The sequence below is a fragment of the Amblyomma americanum genome, chromosome 3, assembly GCF_052857255.1.
Source record: "Amblyomma americanum isolate KBUSLIRL-KWMA chromosome 3, ASM5285725v1, whole genome shotgun sequence".
NCBI lineage: Eukaryota > Metazoa > Arthropoda > Arachnida > Ixodida > Ixodidae > Amblyomma > Amblyomma americanum.
The window spans coordinates 190,521,394-190,542,053 of record NC_135499.1 but is presented as its reverse complement, the minus strand read 5'-3'; the positions used below and the strand labels follow the sequence as shown (position 1 = coordinate 190,542,053).

Genomic DNA, 20,660 nt, shown 5'->3' with positions numbered 1-20,660 from the left:
GCGAAGCATAACAGTTGCCCGCACAGAAGAGGCCGCCTGAGCTCGAGGAGCCGCCATTGTCCGTCAGCGACGGCCCCGCCGCGCGTCCTACGGCCGCCAACCAAAGCACGCAGGCCGGCCGTCGGCTTCCTGCGGGACTGTGTGCACATGCCACGTGACAACAAAGGCGCCCCGCCCCTCTCTTAATCCCAGCAGAGCGTAAAGTGAACATCGCACACGTCCGCGGGGCTAATTAACGCGCAGGCACGTCTATACGCCTATACACCTCCTCACACACAGCCACCTTTCCTCGACTCTCTCTCTCTAGAGCCCGGTGTGCAGTGCACGTGCGCATGCTCTGACCAACGGGGACAGACAGGCACGGTCGTGCACTAACAGCGAGACGCGTGCCCGAGGAAGCTACGCGAACGCGTTCTTCTCCGGCGCGGCATCGCCGTCGTGCCACGGTCAACGCCGTTTCCTTCTCCCGCTAACAGCCAGGCGGAAACCTCAACGACAGCAAATGCAGCACAGGGTTGTTCTCAGACACCACAGCCTCCGACTGCCGCGTTACATATCGCGGGCACAAGTGCAGACAAAACACCTCGTCAAACTCGACGCCCATGCACCCGACACCACCGGAGTACAGCTGTGAACGATATCTTCACCAAGGCGGAGAATTTGAGCGACATTTTTGGTTGAAAAAAAAAAGATAAAACACCAACGTCAGATAACAGCGACGATTATGATACATATAAACAACAGACTCAACGTTCCCAACACTCAGTAACGGGTTCAGCCAACACTCTGGGCCATCAAACCGACCTCGACGGCTTCGCATGACGCGACAACCGGCAGACCATATATATCATCCTGGCGATCTCGCTATATAGCAGCTAAACTCTGCGCGTGTCTCAAGGTGCACCGGCACTACACCACTAGAGGAACGAGTTGAAGCGCTGCCCCCCTTCCCGGAAGGGAGGTTATGACTAGGACAACCTCGCAACAACGCTTCACCTGCCCACGCCGGAGGGTGCCAAGCGGGCGAAGTGCTCGGAATAGAAGCAGGGCCCCAAGGGAAGGGAGAGAGGTCTGAAGCCCCTGGCGGCGGCGTCCTTGCAGAAACGAACAAACAAAAGAAGCAGGCGCCAAGGTCAGCTACTTCCTCGTCGTCGCTCGCTGCGCCGTCGACGACGGAGGCGAGCTCGGAAAAAAACGACGACGCCGCGGCGCAGGAAGTTTCCTCCCGGAACAGTTTTGCACACCAGCGAGTCTGACTGGACGTTTCCTACCGCACAACTAGTGCCGTGACCCGCAAAGGAGCGCCAATCAGAACGCCAAAATTGGAAGGTTGCACAAAGCGACTGCATGCTGCACCAGTGACACTGCGCCGCCCTCCCCGCACACATCGCGACGGCTAGAAGTCGCCCCCTTCGTTGTCCATGCAAACTAAGGAACGCCGGAAGTCAGTGTAATTTGGAGTTTTAAAGTGTTTCCCCGTTTAGTGACAGATGCTTATACCAGTGCGAACTTGCACTCCTCTCCAGCTCCACCTGCGGCTAGTGTATAAACACGCTCTATGGTTAGCGGTAACGTCGACCCAAGAAACTATGCTACACACAACGCTATATTGCAAGCAGGCGAGTGTATCGCCGAATTACAGAAGCCTGAGTAAAAAATACAAAAAAACGTTTCCAGGTCTGAAAACGCTGCGCCCAGAATGCGCGAAAAGGATACGGCTTTTGCTACATGCGGTTGGCTTCTTCGTTTTGCTGTAGACGTGCGGAAAAAAAGTTTTTTTTTTTTTTAAGAAATGGAATGGCACAGTAACTGTCTTACTTCTCTGTGGACACCTCGACCGCGTCGTGAGGGAAGGGAAGAAGGTGGGAGTGGGAAGGTGGCCGTGTAGTGGAGGATAGTGGAGGGCCCCGGAGTAATCTCGACCACATGATCTTTAACGTGCACTGACACAACACAGCACACCGGCTTTGCGTTTCGCCTTCATCCAAACGCAGCTACCGCCGCCGGGTTCGAACCCGGGTACTCCTAACCAATGAAACACGGCAGCGGGTCGGAAACGCGGTAAGATGATCCATGAAAGAACAAATTGGGGGGGTGAACGCAGGACGACGATTGGCCCTAGGGCCGCTCTAGATTTCCGGGCACTTTTGTGCTTCGGCGACCCCTCGGGCCCAGCCCACTGTCAGAAGCTATATCTCCGGCAGCGAGCTGCGCAGTGCAGCCTCCCATCGCTCCTGATGACCTGACCCTTGCCACGGGGTCTCGGATTTGTTCGGGCAGGTCAGAAAGACGTGATCAAAGTGAGAGGCAGACCACGCTCGGGCAACACCGCCTAGTCTACACGGTGTTGGCACAGGGCGCATGCGTACAAGCGCAAACTTGCACACAGCACACTTCAATACGCAACCATGAACACCACAGCTATCGCTGCCACCTCTTAGAGCACGCTGAAGCCGAAGAGGCGGGGCATTTTTTTTTTCTTCTTTTTCTCTTCTTCGAGCTTGCGGGAAACGGTAGCCACAAACTGCATGTGAAGGCCTCATCCTCACCTTCGCCAGCCAAAAGCTTCCCACCCCAACGCTCTTATCCGCCCTCCTCTCCCCGTTGGCGTTTGATTTGGCCCTGACGATAGGTGCGGGTCCTGTAACACTGTTTCCGAAGCGCCGACACAGGCTGCACACGACCCGCTTATTTCGAGGCGATAGATCGAAGCAATAGACAGGCAGGGCAGCCCCTCGTCAAGGTGCGACGAAATAAACAAAGCAGAGATATTGCTCGAGGAAAGCAAATAAAGGTGGGGTTCCAAGCGTCACCTGTCGTCACGACACACACGTCAGCCAATATTGGAAAGAGGTTAACGCAGCAAGGGCCGCGTCCACGAAGGGCGACTGGTGAAAAAGAACAACAGCGGAGACGCAAACGGGGTAACGAGGAAGCAAGGCGTATACGCTCCCGGAGGGGGAGGGGGGGCTGCGGCAGCCACGAAAGGCGCTGGTCAGCAGCAAACAAGGACGGGACCCGCAAGAGGCAGACGCGCGGCCTCGTCTCGACGGGCGGACGCTTTTGTGCTGCGCGATTCAAGAGAAGGGTGGGCGCCAGCGGAGACGCATTGTTGCCCGCGCTGTTTTTTTCTTTTTCTTCTTCTTTAACGGACTGCACCAGCGCGCAGCTTTTATTTTTTCCCATTGCAGCGAGGACACGTTTTTGCAGGCAGGCAGACGAGGGCCGTCTCCGGCGACCGTTACTAGTCACTAAACCTCCGTGGCCACGCTTGGAAGGAACAGCGGGACGCAGCACTGCCGACATTCGCAACCCAGGCTCCGTTGTGCCCATTGCTACTGATCTCTCGGGGGGGAAGGGGGGGGGGGGATGGTCAGCCGTGTCAAAGCGGCAAACACACTGGCGGGCTGTGAGCCACGCCGCAGTCCATGGAGGACTCCCGGTCAACGCCGATCACTCGATATTCTGCAACGCCCGCCAAATCCCAATAGACCGCTCCGGCGTTTTGCAGTTTCACCTCGATGAACGAAGATTCGTCCAAGTTGCTTTTGATGGCTGCGCTTTAAAGTCGTCGGGAGACGCACCTTCCTTCCGGGGTTTCTCTTCTCCCATACGATCGTGCAACGCAGAACATCGCGCTCGGCAAGCCACCTGACAACGATGCGGAGGAAGAACTCGGCACGGGTTCTCACAAATACACGGACAGAATAAGCGTTAACAGTTCGAAAACGGCTGCGGTTTGTATCCTAGGTGGTGCCCTCAGTTCAGGGACCCAGTGACAGTCGTCACGATGGGTTTACCCGCAGGGGCACGGGTGTCACCACAGCACGGGCAGCGATCTGGCCATTGGGCGTGATTGAAAGGGTGGAAGCACTCGCGAAGATCATGGTGCTATGTGCGCGTGTGCCCTCGTAGTTTCTTCACATGCTTACTTAATTTTTTTTTTTGTAGCGAGAGCTACACTGGGCTACCAGTCGAGCATTTCGCGGTGGCTGGGAGAGGAAAGTTGTGCGCATGCGCAGTTACTATGGCAACCGGAGAGGAGCAGCAGGTGCGCCGCGCGCTTCGTGGCCGCCTCGGCACACGCCGCTCTATCATCCGAACCGCGCGTCGTATGCGCAGCATTGCGTATAAAAGGCGGAGATCACAACATGGATGCAGAGAAGGAGAGTCCAGCCACTGCTAAACGGCGGTATAGACAAGAGAAGATTAACTCTTCAGATCCTTAGGTAGTCGCTTGGCACTTGTCTACTTAACAAAGGGAGAATGAGCGTAAGAAGGCGAAGGGAGCAGCGGAGACGGCCGAACAGAGAGGAACGCCTCGCCAAACGGAGATGCAAGGATGCCGAGCGTAATCGACGGCGCATAGCCGCCGAGATGGCGCCCACTGTCTCTCATTGCTAAACATACAGTGGCCACAACAAGCTCAGCCATGGAGACGTACCTCTCGCTACGTATGCCCTGGCATAGCCGAGCTAAGCCGCTGCCAATTTTTTTCCCCAACGCCACTGACGACCAGCGGCCCCAAGACACAACAACTATATTGAGGACCGGCGCGTGGTGGGAGCAGTCGTCAGTTGATCCTGGTGGTCACACGGCTCGGGCGGCGTGTTCGCGCTCCCAACCTCCTGGGCACGTGCAGACCTACCGCATCTGGCAAGCAAGGTCCCAGCCGCGCGACGGCCTCCTTTTGGTAATGACGAAGAGAAAAAAGGAGGGGGGGCGCCTCGCGTGCAAAGTCGTGACGCAAGCCTCCCAAAACGGGGATGCATGTCTCCGGCACGCGTGGAAGAGGCGCGCTGTTGCGCATCGAGACGAAGGACGAGCGGCGTTCCCCGCCCGGGCGGCATCCGACGCCGTCCATGAATGCGAGAGAGAGAGGCAGCGGGCCCGCGTGCTTGCGCGTCGAGCCAAGCCGCCGACGCGCGCACCTCAAAGGAGGAGGCAAGGCCGGCGCACAAAGGCAGGGGCGCGTGCCACCACGCCGTCGACCCACGGGGAAGAAACAAGGGGGGAATGCTTCCCGAGCGCTCGGAAAACGCACGGCCCACCTTTATGTGGCAGCCGGCGCCCCCGACGCGATCACGGCGCTCTTTCCGACTAACGTTTCAGCGAAGAATGCCGGCATGTACAAATCAAGTTACTGACCGACCAGCGCGAAGGAAAGAAGTGGGACGCATTCGAGAACATGACAAGGCCTATTTGGCACGAATCTGGCACAAATGTTGCCAGAATTATTTTTTTAAGAGAGAAACCAACGTGCGGCAACACAGGTGAAAAGTGTCTGCGTAACTCGTACGCCAATTTCCACGACGCCAGCTCGATGAACACGCGTGCCTTGAAAAAGGAAGAGGCGCAACCGCTTTCAGCACTGCAACATGACAGCACGGGACATGTTGGGCTCGGCAGTGCTGCGTTCGCTCAGCGGGAAAACAAATGCGGTAGCAGAACTACACATCGTTCACAAAGCGTGCGAACCTAAATTGTGCTACACTTGCACATCATGGCTACACAAACACGTCCGAGTGCTGCGAAATAAAACTGAGCCCATCGGCAGGGGGACGAAAAACTAACACCACTCGATACTTCAATGAGGTGAACAGCGCAATCGGAGAACACACAGAGTGGGAGACGAAGAGCGCTGTGCTCGTACTGCATTCCTTGTCCCATGTGTGTGTGTTCTCAGAGTGCGCTGTTCACTTGATCATACTCAATAATCAACTAGCTTGCCAGAACGTCTCGGCACTCAACAGTCTTCGTTAGCGAATGACCAACAGCTGGGGGCAGAATCCCCCCCCTTCGCTTCGCTCTCACGAGGTGCGATGTGAAATGCGCCTGGCTCAGCAACGAATCCTCACGAAAGGCGCAAGTGCGGCGAGCGAGTGCGGAACACGACTGCCCCGCCCAAGAAGTTCCTACACCGAGCGCTGCTACGCTCCTTCCGATGGATGGAGAGCTGCAACACACTCGTTTTTAACTAGTTACGTGCACTGGAAAGGTTGCTTTGCCCGCACGCGTTCCGAAAGCGCATGCATTTTGGCACGATGCAGCTAAGTTTTGTTGAACCACAGCGCCGGCTACAAACCTCTAATTGCAACTAGGCGCTTAACTAATTAACTAACTTAACTAGCTTAACTAACTAACTAATTAAAAATTAGTTAGCCGCCTTAATACTTCAGACCATTCGTCGGTTTTCTCGTGTCCGGCAACACTGGAAATATACAATGCCGCAAAAGACATTTTTACCCCAAAAGGCCTATTTTTGAAAGTCTTCCCTGAAACATCGGCATGGTGTATGCCATTCGCAGCAAGCGTCGTCACAGAGCCCGACGTGCCTACGTTCTACTAGGGGGGTGGGGGTGGTGGTAGTGGTTTATTTAAAATAACATAAAAGGAAGGTAAAAGATTTTTGCTAGCCCCGGCATCTGCCATCACGTGCGGCGGCACCTGAGCTGGGGCAGCGGAAAGAAAGGATAGCAGGCAGGTGGGAGAAATGTAATAAAAGAGGTGACGGGACAGAGGAAAGACATGGGGGGGGGGGGAGGTAAATAGTACACTACATAAAATAGATATACACTGCATAAAAACATTAAAAGTGAACACGGGGGGGGGGGGGGGGGGCAACACGCATATGCAGGCATCCATCCATGGACCCCCAATCAACCACATCGCCCCGGACAGCTGAGACTGCGCACCGCCACCTCCAAGCTACACTACACGTCCATGCACGCCGACAGGGCTCGCCCTGCTCCGATAAGCAGAGGAATGACAGAGCGAAGCCACGCAAGAGCCCCGCATTGCCGGAGGAGGGGGCCGACCGTGCCCCGTTGTGCGCCTAAAGGGGTATTCACACGGGGGATGGAATCCCTCCCGAACTGACGGCGGCTGCGTACACGTCACGCCTTCGAGAGTGCTCGCGGCGACGCAGTTTCCGGTTTTGGTCCGGCGGCCGCCGCCGACGGGGGAGGGGACCGTTCGCTCGGCCGCTACGTTCAGTCCCCGCGTCCCCGGGAGATCAGGCGGCACTTGGCAGGGCGCGCGTTGGGGTCGCTGTGAGTGGCGCTCCGCTGTCGACGGAGCTGTATTACTTCTTGCCGTGGATTTTGCGCACGTTGGACGAAGAGGAATGCGTGCACTAATAAAAACATTTTTGAAGTCCAATATTTATGAACTGGTTAGAGCAAGATGCGTTTTGTGGCATACGTCGTCTTTGTGTTTGTCTGCATCTTCTCAGAGTTTCTTCTCTTCTATCTTTCACGCATCTCTTTTTTTTCGTCTAATTTTCCCCCCCTCGACTGTCGGCATTTTCCCTCCTCAGATCAGCACAGCCCCGCTCCTTGAGCATGGTAAACCCAGATGGCGGCTTTTGTTGTAAAAAAAAATAATAATAATAATCCGGTGTCTGATGTTTTCCAGCATCCACAAGAAAACTTCATGCGGAACACGAAGCAGTTTCTGGTATTCGTCCGGGTCATCTTCACGGAGCGTGTTATACAGACTGTGCTGCACACCAAGTGACTTTTCTTGCATCCATGGCTTCACCCAGCACCGCCGCTTTTTCTTGAAAAGATCGTCGTCATCCTCGGTTTCAAGTAGAGCCGCCAACAACACGTACTTGCGCCTTTTTGCGACGTCCATTTCCTGCTCTGGATCCTCTAGCGCCAGAAAGTTCGACGTGTATTCAGCTCCGGTGCTGGGAACTGTCTGTTTGTTTCCCTTTTTCGGTTTCTTTTCCCTCTTATCTCCCTTCAATCTTTATTATTTTTTGTTAGCCTTCGCTGTCTTCAAAGAACAGCAAAACCGGCCGTCCGGCCCTTTCTTTAACCCCTCCCACGCCGCCCGGCCGCTTCGCGCGTCTAGATCCCCGCGGCGGCTCCCCGCTGCCCGTGTGAATACTAAATTTGGGAGCGGGGGAGGGGTTTGGCCGGCCGGTGACGTAGCGCGCCTCGTCTCCCCGTCCCTCGCGCCAGGCAATCGCGCCAGGCAAGCGCAGTCACGGCCAGCGCGGAAGGAGTTCGGGGTCCGCGCGTGAAGCGAAAAGCCCCTGCCTCGGGCGCAACCGGTGAACCGTGATAAGGGAACCGTTCAAGACAGAGAGAATGAAGAAGAAAAAAAAACGCCGCCAGGAAAAGCGCCCACCACGAGCAGGGAAAACCATGTGGAGAGGAGAGCGGTAGCGCGTATATAGGCCGATTTTACATGCATGCACACACACGGAACGCTTAATACCTTGCGTGCCGTCAGGACTGAAGAAGCTCGAATCGAAGGGCGGCAAAAGTAGGAGAGCTCGAGAAGGCACCGTGACTACTGGCTCATCACGTACACGAGTGGGGCGAACGCCGCGATGGCTCGGCAAATGGGTGGATCTCAGCACCTGCTCGATACCCGGCTACGCTCCGACTGATGTGGGATTAAAAGAGGGAAGGGGTGCGAACACCGAGGTCGTTGTTAACTCTAATTCCATCACCGCAGCGGGGCCTCGACCGTACCTTATGCACCTCTTTGGTACGCGAACACACCTCGATTTCAGAAAAGTAACTCACGACACACGTGCTCATACGGAGACCATTGCCTAACAACGCGAAAAAAGGAAGTAAATTAATCGATAGCCGCATACATTTATGGAGGCTAACGAAATGGGTTCAGTTTAAGCTAAGGACAACGCAGCGAGCCATGGAAAGAAAAATGATAGGTGTAACGTTAAGAGACCGGAAGCGGGCAGAGTGGGTGATGGAGCAAACGCGGGTTAATGACATATCCTAGTCGAAACCGAGAGGAAGAAATGGGCTTGGGCAGGGCATGTAATGCGAAAGCAAGATAACCGCTGGTCATTAAGGGTAACGGAGTGGATTCCAAGAGAAGGCAAGCGTAGCAGGGGGCGGCAGAAGGTTAGGTGGGCGGATGAGATTAGGAAGTCTGCAGGAATAGGGTGGGCGCAGCTGGCAGAGGACAGGGTTAATTGGAGAGGAATGGGAGAGGCCTTTGCCCTGCAGTGGGTGTAGTCAGGCTGATGATGATGATGATGAAGCGCGGGCACCCACCCGCAATGAAGGGTGCCCAAGGTACGCACTGGCGACGCGCCCAGCGCTAATACCCGAACACCCGAACACCCGAAGACGGCCACGGCGAAGCGAAATGAGAACCTCGTGCGGTCAAGAGCCAAATGCTACGCTTACACGGCGACGATGGGGTGCCTCTCAACGCAGCACCGGCGACAGGAAGCGTGCACTTTCGCGGCCTCGCACGCGTATACGAACGCTCATGAAGGAAGGGGCCGCCCACCCGCCGAAAAGCGCTAGCGGACGCGCGCATTCCATGGCTCGGTGCCACCGGGAGGATAGCACGAGTGCGGCGCCCACGACGGCGAGATGCGCGCCTTCGCCGTCGGGGCCATTTACGGTGTTACGTTTGGAGACGCCAACATGCCAATAATATTCAAGCCACTGAGAAGCATCAATCGACAGAGGCTTCAAAGGGCCGTCGACGTGGTTGCAGCGCCACGAATGCAGGTGATGGCGTCTACAAGGGACCTTCTCTCTCTCCCCCCCCCCCCCCTCCTGCTGTTTAACGGGGTGAAACGGCCCTCCGCTGCCTGAGAACGGCTTTCGAGAACCTGTCGTTTGTTCTCAACGCCGGACCCACCCGGGACACAACGTCCTTCTCCCGGGGGGGACGGCGGGGGAGGCGGCGAGCGGCGCGGGGCTGCAAATGACGCCGGAATCCTCGTGCTTCGAAAACAACCTCGTCTTACCCTAAGTGCTTTTCCTTATACGTGGAACCTTCTGCAAAGTGCAGTGGCAACCTGTAGTTCCCACGCTACCGCTGTGAAGTGCAGGTGACTGACCTTCGACGCTGCTTGGGGGCCCGCTTCGGGCTATTCATCACTGCTGCCTGGACAGCGCGGACCATAACTTGCCCGAAAAGGCAAGAGTGTGTTGTTGGGGGCGTCCTGGAAGGCGGACCCTAAAGACTGGACACGTGATCTACATCACAGTGATTCGACGCATTTTTAATGAACTAAATTCCCCAAATAGGACAACCTGGGGACAGCGGACCCTATTTAAGCAGCGATCTGGCGTGTGATCAGCCAGCTCCCGATTCACTCTTTCGAACTATGTAAAAATGTAAATAAACCCTTTCAGTATCTTCACCTCGAAGACCCTCTCATCTCTTCGTCACCCCACAGCAGCAGTCTCCCGATCCGGAACCCGGGGACACCGACCTCGGTGAGAGACGGCAAAGGCGAACCATGCAGCGGCCCGCACCTAACAACTGGTGGCAGCGGTGGGATCGACGCGTAATCCCCCAACACCGGTTTCCTGCTACGGGATAGAAGCCCCACACCTAACAACGGCTACGCGTGCGGGCGGCTCCCTTCCGCGGCAGGGACAGGGACAAGGAAGTCTCTCCCAAGGTGGAGCACCCGGTCCGGGGCCCCGGTCACCAACTCCGCTCGTGCCACTAGCCATTTGCGGTCGGCGGCGGTGGGGTCAGTCAGCCGGAGCTCCGGCCAGGAGGTTTGGCGTCTTGCCTCCTTTCGCACGTCTCAGCTGCGCGGCGCGATCCCCGAAATGGACGGAATGCGCCGACTTTCGGCCGCCGCATCAACCTCTCTTTCCGAACGGATGGTGACGCGCAAAACGCATACACTATAAAATACATCGCGCATCGGGAATCACGCGCCCCATCCACCTCCAACGAACATTTATCTCCCTCTGGCCGTTCAAGCGTGTTGCACGGGTGAGCAGAATGCACTTTCTTTGCCGACCCACCGCGACGGCTTAGTGGCTTTATTTTAGGCTGCAGAACCCGAGGTCGCGGGATCGAATCCCGGCCACGGTGGGCCGCGAAATTACTCCGCAGCCCTCCGACAGGGGACGATGAGCAACTCCAGGTCGCTTAATAAGCCCACATTTCTTTGTCTTCCATGTAAGAAATAGCTGACGCTGCGCTCCAACCTCACCGGCCGAAGTAAATCTCTCACCGCACCACGTCACGAGGGAAAGGATTGGCGCCAGAGGTATACAGGCGATCTCTCCCTTTTCTGATGAAAAAAAGGTTCACAGACTAAACAAAGACAAACCGGTCACCGCGCAAGGGCGCACGTAGAGTACGTGTGACAAGTGTTGTTTTGACACACAGCAACCGACAGCTTGAGTCTATTTCAAGGGCGACCGGCCTTTTTCGTTCCATGCTTCCTTTTTCACCCGGGTACCCCCGCGTTCAGCGCATATAAGATGCACTGCACGACAACCGAGCGGTGAGAAACAGTGGGCAGGGGATAACTGCATTCGTCTCACGCACTGGCAATCGGCACGCCAGAGGAGGACCGATCATACTCCTCGATGACGAAGCAGGGACGGCCCACCAAGACAGCGGCCGAAATGGATGCCGACGAGGCATCCTCGCACGTGACAGGGCAACTACACGGAGGACGGCAATATTCCCCACTCGCCTCTCACGCCGCGCTCTTCGGATGAGAAGGAAGCTTGCTATAGGCATGATCGCGCGTGCCAAGGGAGGGGGGATGAAGGCCCTCCGCGAACAACGGGCACACTCAACTGCGGCGCGAACGGCGAAATGATACGCGTCGGAGATCACAGAGTACGATGCACGCGCCCGGCGTCGAATAGAGCCGGTTTCGCAAACGCGCAGAGAGCTATGCAACGCTAAACCCGCGGTGCCTCGATGCCCGAGCATCGCACGATTTCGGAACTATACGTGACCGAGAGCACTGACTGACTGAAAACTTTATTTTCAAAATATATACAGGGAGCTAGTGGAGCGGTCCTTAAGGGTCCGTTCCTTACAAATGCTAGGTGGGCTGCTCATTACAGCAGCCCATTGGCGGGAGCACGAAGCATCACTCGTGCAACGATCCCTCCTCCGAGCAGGTGCCGAGTCGACCGTGAGCGGGTGGCACCTATCGCACGGCGCCAGAGCAGCACTCGCCGAGCCGCTTATCGAGGGAGAAAGTCTCGAGGTGAATCGCCATCTCCACCGGAGTCGTATGCGTCTCAAAAATGACCCGCATGCAGTCAGGCAAACCACAGTGAGTGCAAGAAACTGAATGACCAAGACAGGTGCCTTCACTATTTATGGTCAAGACTGGGTTTGCCAATCGTGCCCCCCCTCCACTTATCCAAGATCTAAGCAGACGCCTTTGCGTCCACTCCTCAGAAGCGAAAGACCCCCAAGTTGAGCGCGCACTCCTGGCATAACAATTCAAGCGTAGGTAGCGAAAATAGACAGGTCACTCCCGACCGTGCTCTTTCCATGAAACATTAAGCCAGCAGTAATACGAAACAATAAGCCGCTCACTTGCAAGCCGTGATCAGCTAAGCATCACTGACAGTCCGCACATCCTTCTTTTGAGCGTAATGGAGCACCAGATTCAGGTCCACCACTCAAGACCCGACTCATACATTCACAAACACTTGCGTAATTTCGTTCCCCCCGAACACGGCCCCCCACCGTTTCTCTCGGTGCACAAATAACGACCGAGGTGTGAAGAATAATATTAAGAGCGGGAAGCTACAAGACTAGTCTTCCCGTTTGCAGCCTCAGCGTATTTCGTTGCGAACAGTCGCAATGTCTGTATAGTCGTATGCAACTCGACAACGAGGCGGCAAACGCCCTTCAAAGGAGGCCCCCTTCAGCGCATGGCGTCGTCCAATTTCATATGGTTCAGTGGTTAACCTCCTGTAACACTAGCGTGACATGTGATCCACCACTGATTAATCTAACATGACAGGGGTCACACCAATGACTAACCGCGACGCCACGAAAAATCGGCCGACGCCATGGGCTGCAGGGCCTCGTTTGAGGGGCATTTGTAGCTTCGTTTCCGAGCTGTATCCGATAACTGTAGCAAGCCCTTCTGTCAGCGCAACTATTTCCCACAAGAACCGGCCAGCGTTTTCAACAAACAGGCTGCAGTCGTGGACCGAAGCCGCGCACCAGGCCACTCCAACCAGAGCGCACTGATTCAGCGCCCACAGACGAGCCGAGCACGGCAGCCATTACAACGCAAGGCGCGGTCGCGACACGCTCAATCACCGGGCAGCAGAGCCCGCGACGCCGCTAATTGCCACGCAAGCGCGCGCAGTTCGCGCGCGCGAAGGTTAAACGCTGGGCGCGCGCATTTCCGCGTCCTCGCCGCTTCAGCTGGCCGGCCTTCGGTCGCGACGGGGCCCGCTTCGGCTAAGCGCGGCCGACATCCGAAACACACACAGGGACCGCGCGGGTGTGCGTTCAAAGCACGAGCCGCCTGGAGAGAGGGACTTCGGAGAGAGCCGAACGTCGGCGAACAACGGTCGCTCGAGCAGCAGCGATCGCCAGATGAAACGGAAGACCGACTCCAGTGCCACCGCGGCTATATCCGACTCCGCGCGCGGTGGCATTTAATCGGGCGCGCCATCGCGCGCTGCCGTTGCTGCAGCACGGTTGGATTCTTTCTCGCTTGTTTGAGAGAGTGCGCACAACGAGCAGATTCAAGGCCCGAAACGAGGCTGCCGTTGCATGAGGGAGAGAGAGAGAATCGGCGATAGCATTTCCCTGTTATTTTTTTTCTTCGTCGCAGGCTTCCCGGGTCACTGCGTGCTCCAGCGAAAAATTCTCGCGACCAATGGGGGGGGGGGGGGGGGGGGGGGGGGGGACGCTCTATATGAGTGAAAAGTACGTGTTTCGCGCATGCGTCCGAGTGCGTAGCACGAATGCAAAAGTGAGAGTCTATAATGAATACCGAAGACAGGTGAACAGTAATGCCGAGGGCAAAACGCCTGCGCAGAACACGTTCTGGGCGCGTTTCGGGCTGAACACGCGATATCTAGCAATAACATATGGCTTTAAAAATGGTCTCGATTTAAGCATGTGCGGTTAAACTCATAGGATTTCATCGCCATTTTTTGCCTTCCTGGTCGCGGCGGCTTCGGGAGCTGCGGAACACACAGTTCGCTCGTTCTAGACACATGTTTTGCCTTCTGTACAAATAAACACGTGCAAGGACTCGTGCCTCCTCTGTGCACGCAATGCAAAGGGCATTTCATTTAATTCAAAACAGGCTTCTTTCTAAAAAAAAAGCTGGAACAGCTACATATAGCAGAGGTTTTGAGGGTGAGCCATCCCACCAGGCGGATACGTTCTTCAAGCAGATTTGCATGTCTTGATTACTCGCCTAACGCGCTAGTATCACCTTGAAAATACAATAATACTGAATTTTTTGTATCGATTAAAGTGAGACAACCTGTCGAGTTTCATACGCTTGCCTTCGATATGTCCACAGAGGTACACGTTAATTATTGGGAGGCCGTTCATCATGGGGACAACCGAAATCCCAAGGGTTTCCCTGCGAACAACTCTACAGGCTCGGTTACCGTTACACGCGACTTCAAATTTGTTCTTTTCACCCAAAAAGCTATTAGTGAAGCTCATTAGCCGAGACATGGTCGAACCTTTCGAAAAGAGATCGGCACAGGCATCACAAGAAACGCGCACTCGTAATTCGACGGGGGCAAGCCTATCAACTCGCCCAGTGCACTCTTCTTCGTAAGAACTCGAACAACCGCAAACGTCGCCTCAGTGACCAGTCTGACAACAGAAACGGCTTTGACGGTGGAGGGGTCTTTAGGCGTCGAAAAGCGAGACAATCAAATGGGTAAACTTGCGAGAATGGGTTGGCAGGATAAAAGCGAGGCATAACGATCACTATTAATTTGCTCGCCACGAAACATGGTAAGAAATATTACTTCTAGGCTGGCGCATGAACACGTTGCATGCTGCGCATCGATTCCATACGGCTAGTTCTCGATGCTGCTCCCTGCGACGTTTTTATAGCGCAGATTCTGAATTACGAAACTATGCAACTAAAAAGACTGAGCAAGCAGTGTGCACCGACGCGGCAAATGAACAGAACAGAGAACGAGTGCGAGGAAGATAAACACTAGTCTGTTTCCCATCCGAAAGTAATTATCAGCGTGAAATACGACGCACAGGTCAATCTAGCGCATTCACAGCGGAGGTCAAGGGTGGGTTGTCATAAAAGCCGCGTTCGAGCTAGTGCAAAAACAAGGCGAAAATGATGCCTAAGACGTCTCGAAGCTGCTGCCACAAAGGAAGTCAGGGGGACAGTTGAGTTTCCCCCTTCAGGTGGTGATGAGAGGAAACACCTTGTTGATGATGAAATCGGGGTTTCTTGATGACCCGGTGGTCCTAACTCGCAAACATTCACGTTACTCGAAGAAAGGAGAAGGTCAACTGTTTATTTACTACTTAAATAAAACAAGAAGAAAACTATTTACATGACTAAACCGTTTATCAGACGAATTCAGCCCTAGTTCAACCCAGCGCGGTTGTTTTAAACCCTCTATCTCCGCTCTTAGCGGGGACAGCCGCCAATAAGATTACAAGCGACACACCTCACCAACCAGTGGTCAGGGAAAGGAAAATAAGGATTTCCGCCAACTAATCAGAGATTGGGGAAAGAGTGCTGATTAAACATTTGGGAAAGGAGAGGTTGCAATCAAATACACAAACAGCACAAACGCAACCACCCTCTCCCACGGCACCCACGGCCCATCAGTTGCCACTTTCCTATCTCTTTCGCACACGCGACAAACATGTCGACGAGACGATCCCTAAAGTTGTTTACAGAACACACCGAAAGAGAAGACAGTCGTTACGGGAATAGTGGGTTTCCGGTCACTCGGCTAATACTCAGCCGTATCTCGTGCGCCCCCGAAACCTCGTCAACCCATTGACAACGAACACATGTCGACAGCAGTACATGCATGTTAGGCTACTTAAGACGGGCTATGCCCGTGACAGCGCGGAGGGGATAAGGACGTCCGCCGCAAGCAGGGGAGGCCGGGACGGGACGGGTCCCTTTGTTGGCGACTTCCGACCCCACTGGAGCGGCCTTCCTTGCGAACACAATATCAACGAGTTCGCGGAAAGGTCAGATAACTCCACAGGGACCGAGGAGTGACCCGCACTTTTGCGCAGTTTTGCAAGAAAAGCAGTCCCCCACGTATAGCCAAACGCGGTTCCCAGGCAGACACTAATTGTTCTCTTCGCCAGTTTAGTTTTATTTGCCCTGTAAATATTAAGCGTTAATCCTCAAGACAACTGTACATGTCGCAATGTGTCGCGATTACCGCAGCTTTTTTCACGACCTGTCACACGCTTTTTTTTTCTTTTTCCTGCCTATATACGTATGTAAATCTACTCATTAAAAATGTTTTTCGTGCGAGGTTTTACTGAGTTGAGCTACACATTGAGGCGCGGCACGGTGATGTGGGGGATAATGGGTCACGTTGCAGAGCACCCAGTTATGTCCGCAAAAGTACTACGGCAATACCTATACTTAACGGAGGAAATGGTTAAGAAGGCGAGCCGCACCTGCACAAGTGGGGATTTCATAATAGCTTAGAAGGTAGGCAGGTGGTGGTAATAATTACTTTGTACGAATATTTTAGGTGACCGAGCGTGAGTGGTGTCCCCCGTCCAAGACTCCATTCGAGGATGTCGGGCGCTGATGACCAGGTTCCTCTGGTGGTCGAAATCCGAGCTGGGCAGCTCCACCCCGCACTGCTCATGTGTCCGGTTTGGTATTTTCGGTGCCGCTTGGTATTTCGACATCATCGAAATATTTTCCAACTCCCTACCTGACTGCGCAATCTCAGTACATGTGTAAGATTGTGCACCAGGGGCATATAGTTCCAAAAAACAGATAATCCGAGGCAAAACGGGACGTCCCCGTTTCATACAAGCCCAAACATCGAAAATGCTGTGAGGAATGCTTCATATGTACTGGTGTCAATACACAGAGAGACGGAACTGCACACGTTCGCACGGTATGTCCCATTATGGCCAAAACACTTATGTACGTACAGCCGCGGCAAAAGTTCGCGGGATGGGGATGCGCGAAAAAAACAACAACAAAACAATTCAGCGTCGTCGCGCAAACCAACCATCGAAAATGCCCTCAAGCATGCTCCATGTACTAGTAAATACCAGGAAACCAGGGTGTGAGGCAGCGCTACAGCAAATTTGTTCCCGAGAACAAGCATCCCGTAAAAACTTTTGCTGCCGACTGGACCTTCGCGATGAAACGCACACAAAGAAGTTCCTCGGGGCCGATTACGACGCCCTCGGGCGCGCAGCAGAGTACAGAGGGCTTCTGTGCTGCGCCTATACATCAAAAAGTGGCCGTCGCGGCCGAGTTTGGAAGCCCAGCCATCGCAACGGCCTACCGGCATCCACGTGCCGCGCGCAATGCATTGATAGCGCAGACCACTTTCGGCCGTCGTAAGAACGAAGACTCACAAACTGCGACGGGTCGTATCCCTTGAGGAAGGGGTTGCCCGCCGGCTGCGTCCAGGTCCTCCACTTGAGGAACGACTGGTTGTGGTAGCCCCACTGCTGGTAGCCGCCGGGCGGCTGCCACGGGGGCGGGGGCGCGGCCGCCGCGGCCAGCGCCTGGTACGAGCCGTACGTGCCGCCGCCCCACACGCTGCTGGCGCTGCCGCCGCCGCCGAAGCTGGTGCGCGTCAGCAAGTGCTCCTGGCGAGACGGCATGCTCACCTCCACGCGCCGAGAGAAACCCAGCGTCGTCGCCTACAGGCGCAGCTCCGCAGTCAACTGGGCCATGCAGTCTACCAACCCAAGCGTGGCGAAGAAGCAGGGGTGACTGCAGACTGCGCCCGTCCTCTTCGCGTCTCTGTTCAGCGCAACAAAGCTGTTAACACCTCCGATCTCGACAGAAATCCCGGGGCGGCGGCGGCGATTCGACGACGACGCCACCACTTCCGCGCGCAGCTCACGAGTACGACATACAAGTAGCGGTGCACACACTTCCGCTCGTCGGCGGCTAGGGAGGGACGCGAAAGGCCGGCGGGCTGCCCAGCACGTTCCGCGTCGCTGAATGGGCGCCTTCCTGGGCCAAAAGAGCGCTTCCGCCCGGGTTCCGGTCCGATTGTCGCCGAGAAGAAGGGACAAGGCGGCGACAAGGACGCCGCACTGGTGGCCCGCTTTGACGGCCCGGCGCGCTTTTTTTTTTCTCTCTCTCCCTCCCCCCGTTCCTGCTCACGCGGGTATCAACGAATGCCACCCGCGCCGCTGATGTGGTCGGGGCGCGTCGATTCCAGTCGGGCCTTAATCCGTAGTGCGCGAAAGAAGACGACAGGGGGACGGCCTTCGTCCAAGGAGCTCGCCGAGCAGTCTCCGCGGTCTCCCGGCGACGTCTGCAATCGCGGCCCGCTGTGTCGACGCGAACTCCTTCGTGAGACGAATGCGGAGAGGGTGTGCTCGTCGCTTCTCGATCGTCACTCCGATCCGGCGCAGCAATCAGCGCTCCCTCCGCTGCAGGTCGTCGTACTTCTCTCTTTTGCCTTTCGCCGGGCCGTCTTGTCGGACGAAGACAAGGCACGCCGGAAATGAGGCTACAAGTCGAACGCCGGCGGCCAAACTCAACGAGGGAGGAGGGCTGCTTGGAGCACGGTACGAGCCGTGGGCAAAGAACCAAGAGCAGCGCGAGTTTCCGGAGAGCACGGGGGTTGTTGCGGGGCGCACGCACGGCAAAGACGGGACACACGCACACAGACACACACACAGGCCACGCCGCCGTTCACGACACACGAGAAGAGTCAGCGGGAGGTACGAGCACGGCTCGCGGGAGGAGCAGAACCGCTCGAAACGAAAAAGGCGGGAGGGCGGCGGCGTGCGGTCACGACTCGGGCACAGCCGCAGGGGGACGAAAACAATAAGAATAGAAGAGCGGAGCGGCAGAGGCCAACGTCGAAGCTCGCTCGTTCGGCGCGGTCTGGCCGACCGTCGACGAGTGGACGACGACCACGGCGACGAGGCCCTTCCACGAGCGGCCTCCTCGCAAGGAACCCTCCCCCGCAACGCAATCGGAACAGGGGAGGAGGCCCCTCCTCGCAAGGAAGAGGAGGACGCCCTTCCTCCTCCCGTGAGCAGCGGGTGAGCAAGCGAGCACTTTTCTCGCATGCTCGGCTGACGCGCGAGCAGCGCACGACCACCACCACCACCGTGGCAGGCAGGCAGGTAGACACACACACACACAGAAGCTTCCGTGACCCAAATTCCGGCGCCGCTAGACGAGAAGGGGAGGCAAGCGGCAACCGGTCGACGACGGCGACGTCAGGCACGTCGTCGGCTGCGCGGGGCGCTCAAGGTGGCGCGCAGGGAGACGTGCGCGGGACGGGAAATTAGCCGGCGGTTACGAAAAGGACGACGCCGGCAGAGTCGAGAAGGGCTCCCAGCCGCACGGGATGGGCCCCGAATACACGTGTAACATGCAAATGACGCAGGATCATAACACCCTGAAAAATGGGACCATTTTAATACACCTTAATTAATCGGGTGTCCGCAGTCTGGCTCATCGGGGGTGGGTGTCAAAGACAAGGCGGCTGGCACGATCCGGCAAGCAGGCCGTTTACCCGATGCTCGAAGGATGAAAAAAAGAAAGACTGAATAAGTAAATGGTAGGCAAAGAAAACAGCGAACACGTGCACCAGCTGCTCCCTGCCAATACATGACCCAAGAAGGCGTATACTGCTTCACAGTACGCAAACCCCTGAGCGTGCACCGGATGCCCGTCCGAAAGCACACGTTGAGGTACGCGTTGCGAATAATGGACCGCACTCACCTACCGACCCGCTTGTTAGCCCTTTCTCTTTGGGGACAGGGTAAGCAAAAACTTTAAAAATTCAATTTATATGTTTATTTAATTTCTTGAGGACATTCTTTTCCTCATCCTTTCCAGTATCACACTTGTTCCTGAGTTGTATATTTTCCTTTAAATAATAGCTTTGAAAAGGAAGAACGAACGGTCAGGTCACCTTTTTTGTACAGGTAACGTCTTACCAGCCATCTGAAACAATTTTCTATGACCGGAACTGAATATTTTTCAGTTCAGTTGCAGTAAAAACATATCTAGGAAAAATCTTCGAGCTCTTAGGTTCCATGATAGCACTCAATGCCCCTGTCACACGGGCACCGCCAAGGCCTTTGAGAATCAGGTCCTCATATCCAAAGGCGTAAGGAGTGCAGCTGCACGGCACAAATGTTGCGACTTTGCCGCTAAGGGCCTTGGAAGCGAAGGCGCTCGTCAGAGACCTTTGGAGCCCAAAGGCGCGGCCTTAGAGAACGTGCGATCGCAGTGCCATCCAACGTCGAAAGTAAAAGCAATAAAAAAAATAATGCAGGCAACAATGTATGAAAACATTTTTTAAAAATACGAAAGGTGTGTCTGGCTTTGCTTTTTGTACGGGTGTTTATATTTTATGCCCAGATTTCAAGACAGTGAAACTGTTGCAGCGACACCGAGTGCCCCTGGTGGCCAAGGCAACACACAAAACCTGCAGCTGCTGATGAGAGCAGCTGTTGCAGTTCTTTAAGGAAGCTATCAGAATCAACAATTGTCTGAGCTCAACGAATGAACAGAATTTCCCAGTTTAATTTAAAAAAACTCGCTTCAACCGCCTCGAGCACAGCAGCGGGTGCTAAGCCTGAACGACTGTTTCACCTTTGGGCTGCACCGTGTAGCTGCGTCGCTGCTCCTTTGGTGAAAAAAGGTGCCTTAGCTGGAAAGGCCTTCGAGGAATGCCGTGTGACAGGGGTATTAGTCCCTCATTCGT

The 20,660-nt window shown here is 55.4% G+C and overlaps 1 protein-coding gene across 4 annotated transcripts in view; it reads right to left on the bottom strand.

Annotated features, from left to right (window-relative positions):
* Positions 1 to 20,660, bottom strand: part of GckIII (Germinal centre kinase III) — a 131,543-nt gene that overhangs the window by 48,538 nt on the left and 62,345 nt on the right. Inside the window, exon 1 of one of the 4 annotated variants that reach the window (XM_077659315.1) lies at positions 17,326 to 18,826. The exons of the other annotated variants lie outside the window; for them this stretch is intronic. Within the exon in view, the coding sequence (XP_077515441.1) occupies positions 17,326 to 17,577 (252 nt within the window). The 5' untranslated portion in view covers positions 17,578 to 18,826. Of the gene's footprint in view, positions 1 to 17,325; positions 18,827 to 20,660 lie in introns of those variants that run through there. 4 annotated transcript variants of the gene reach the window in all.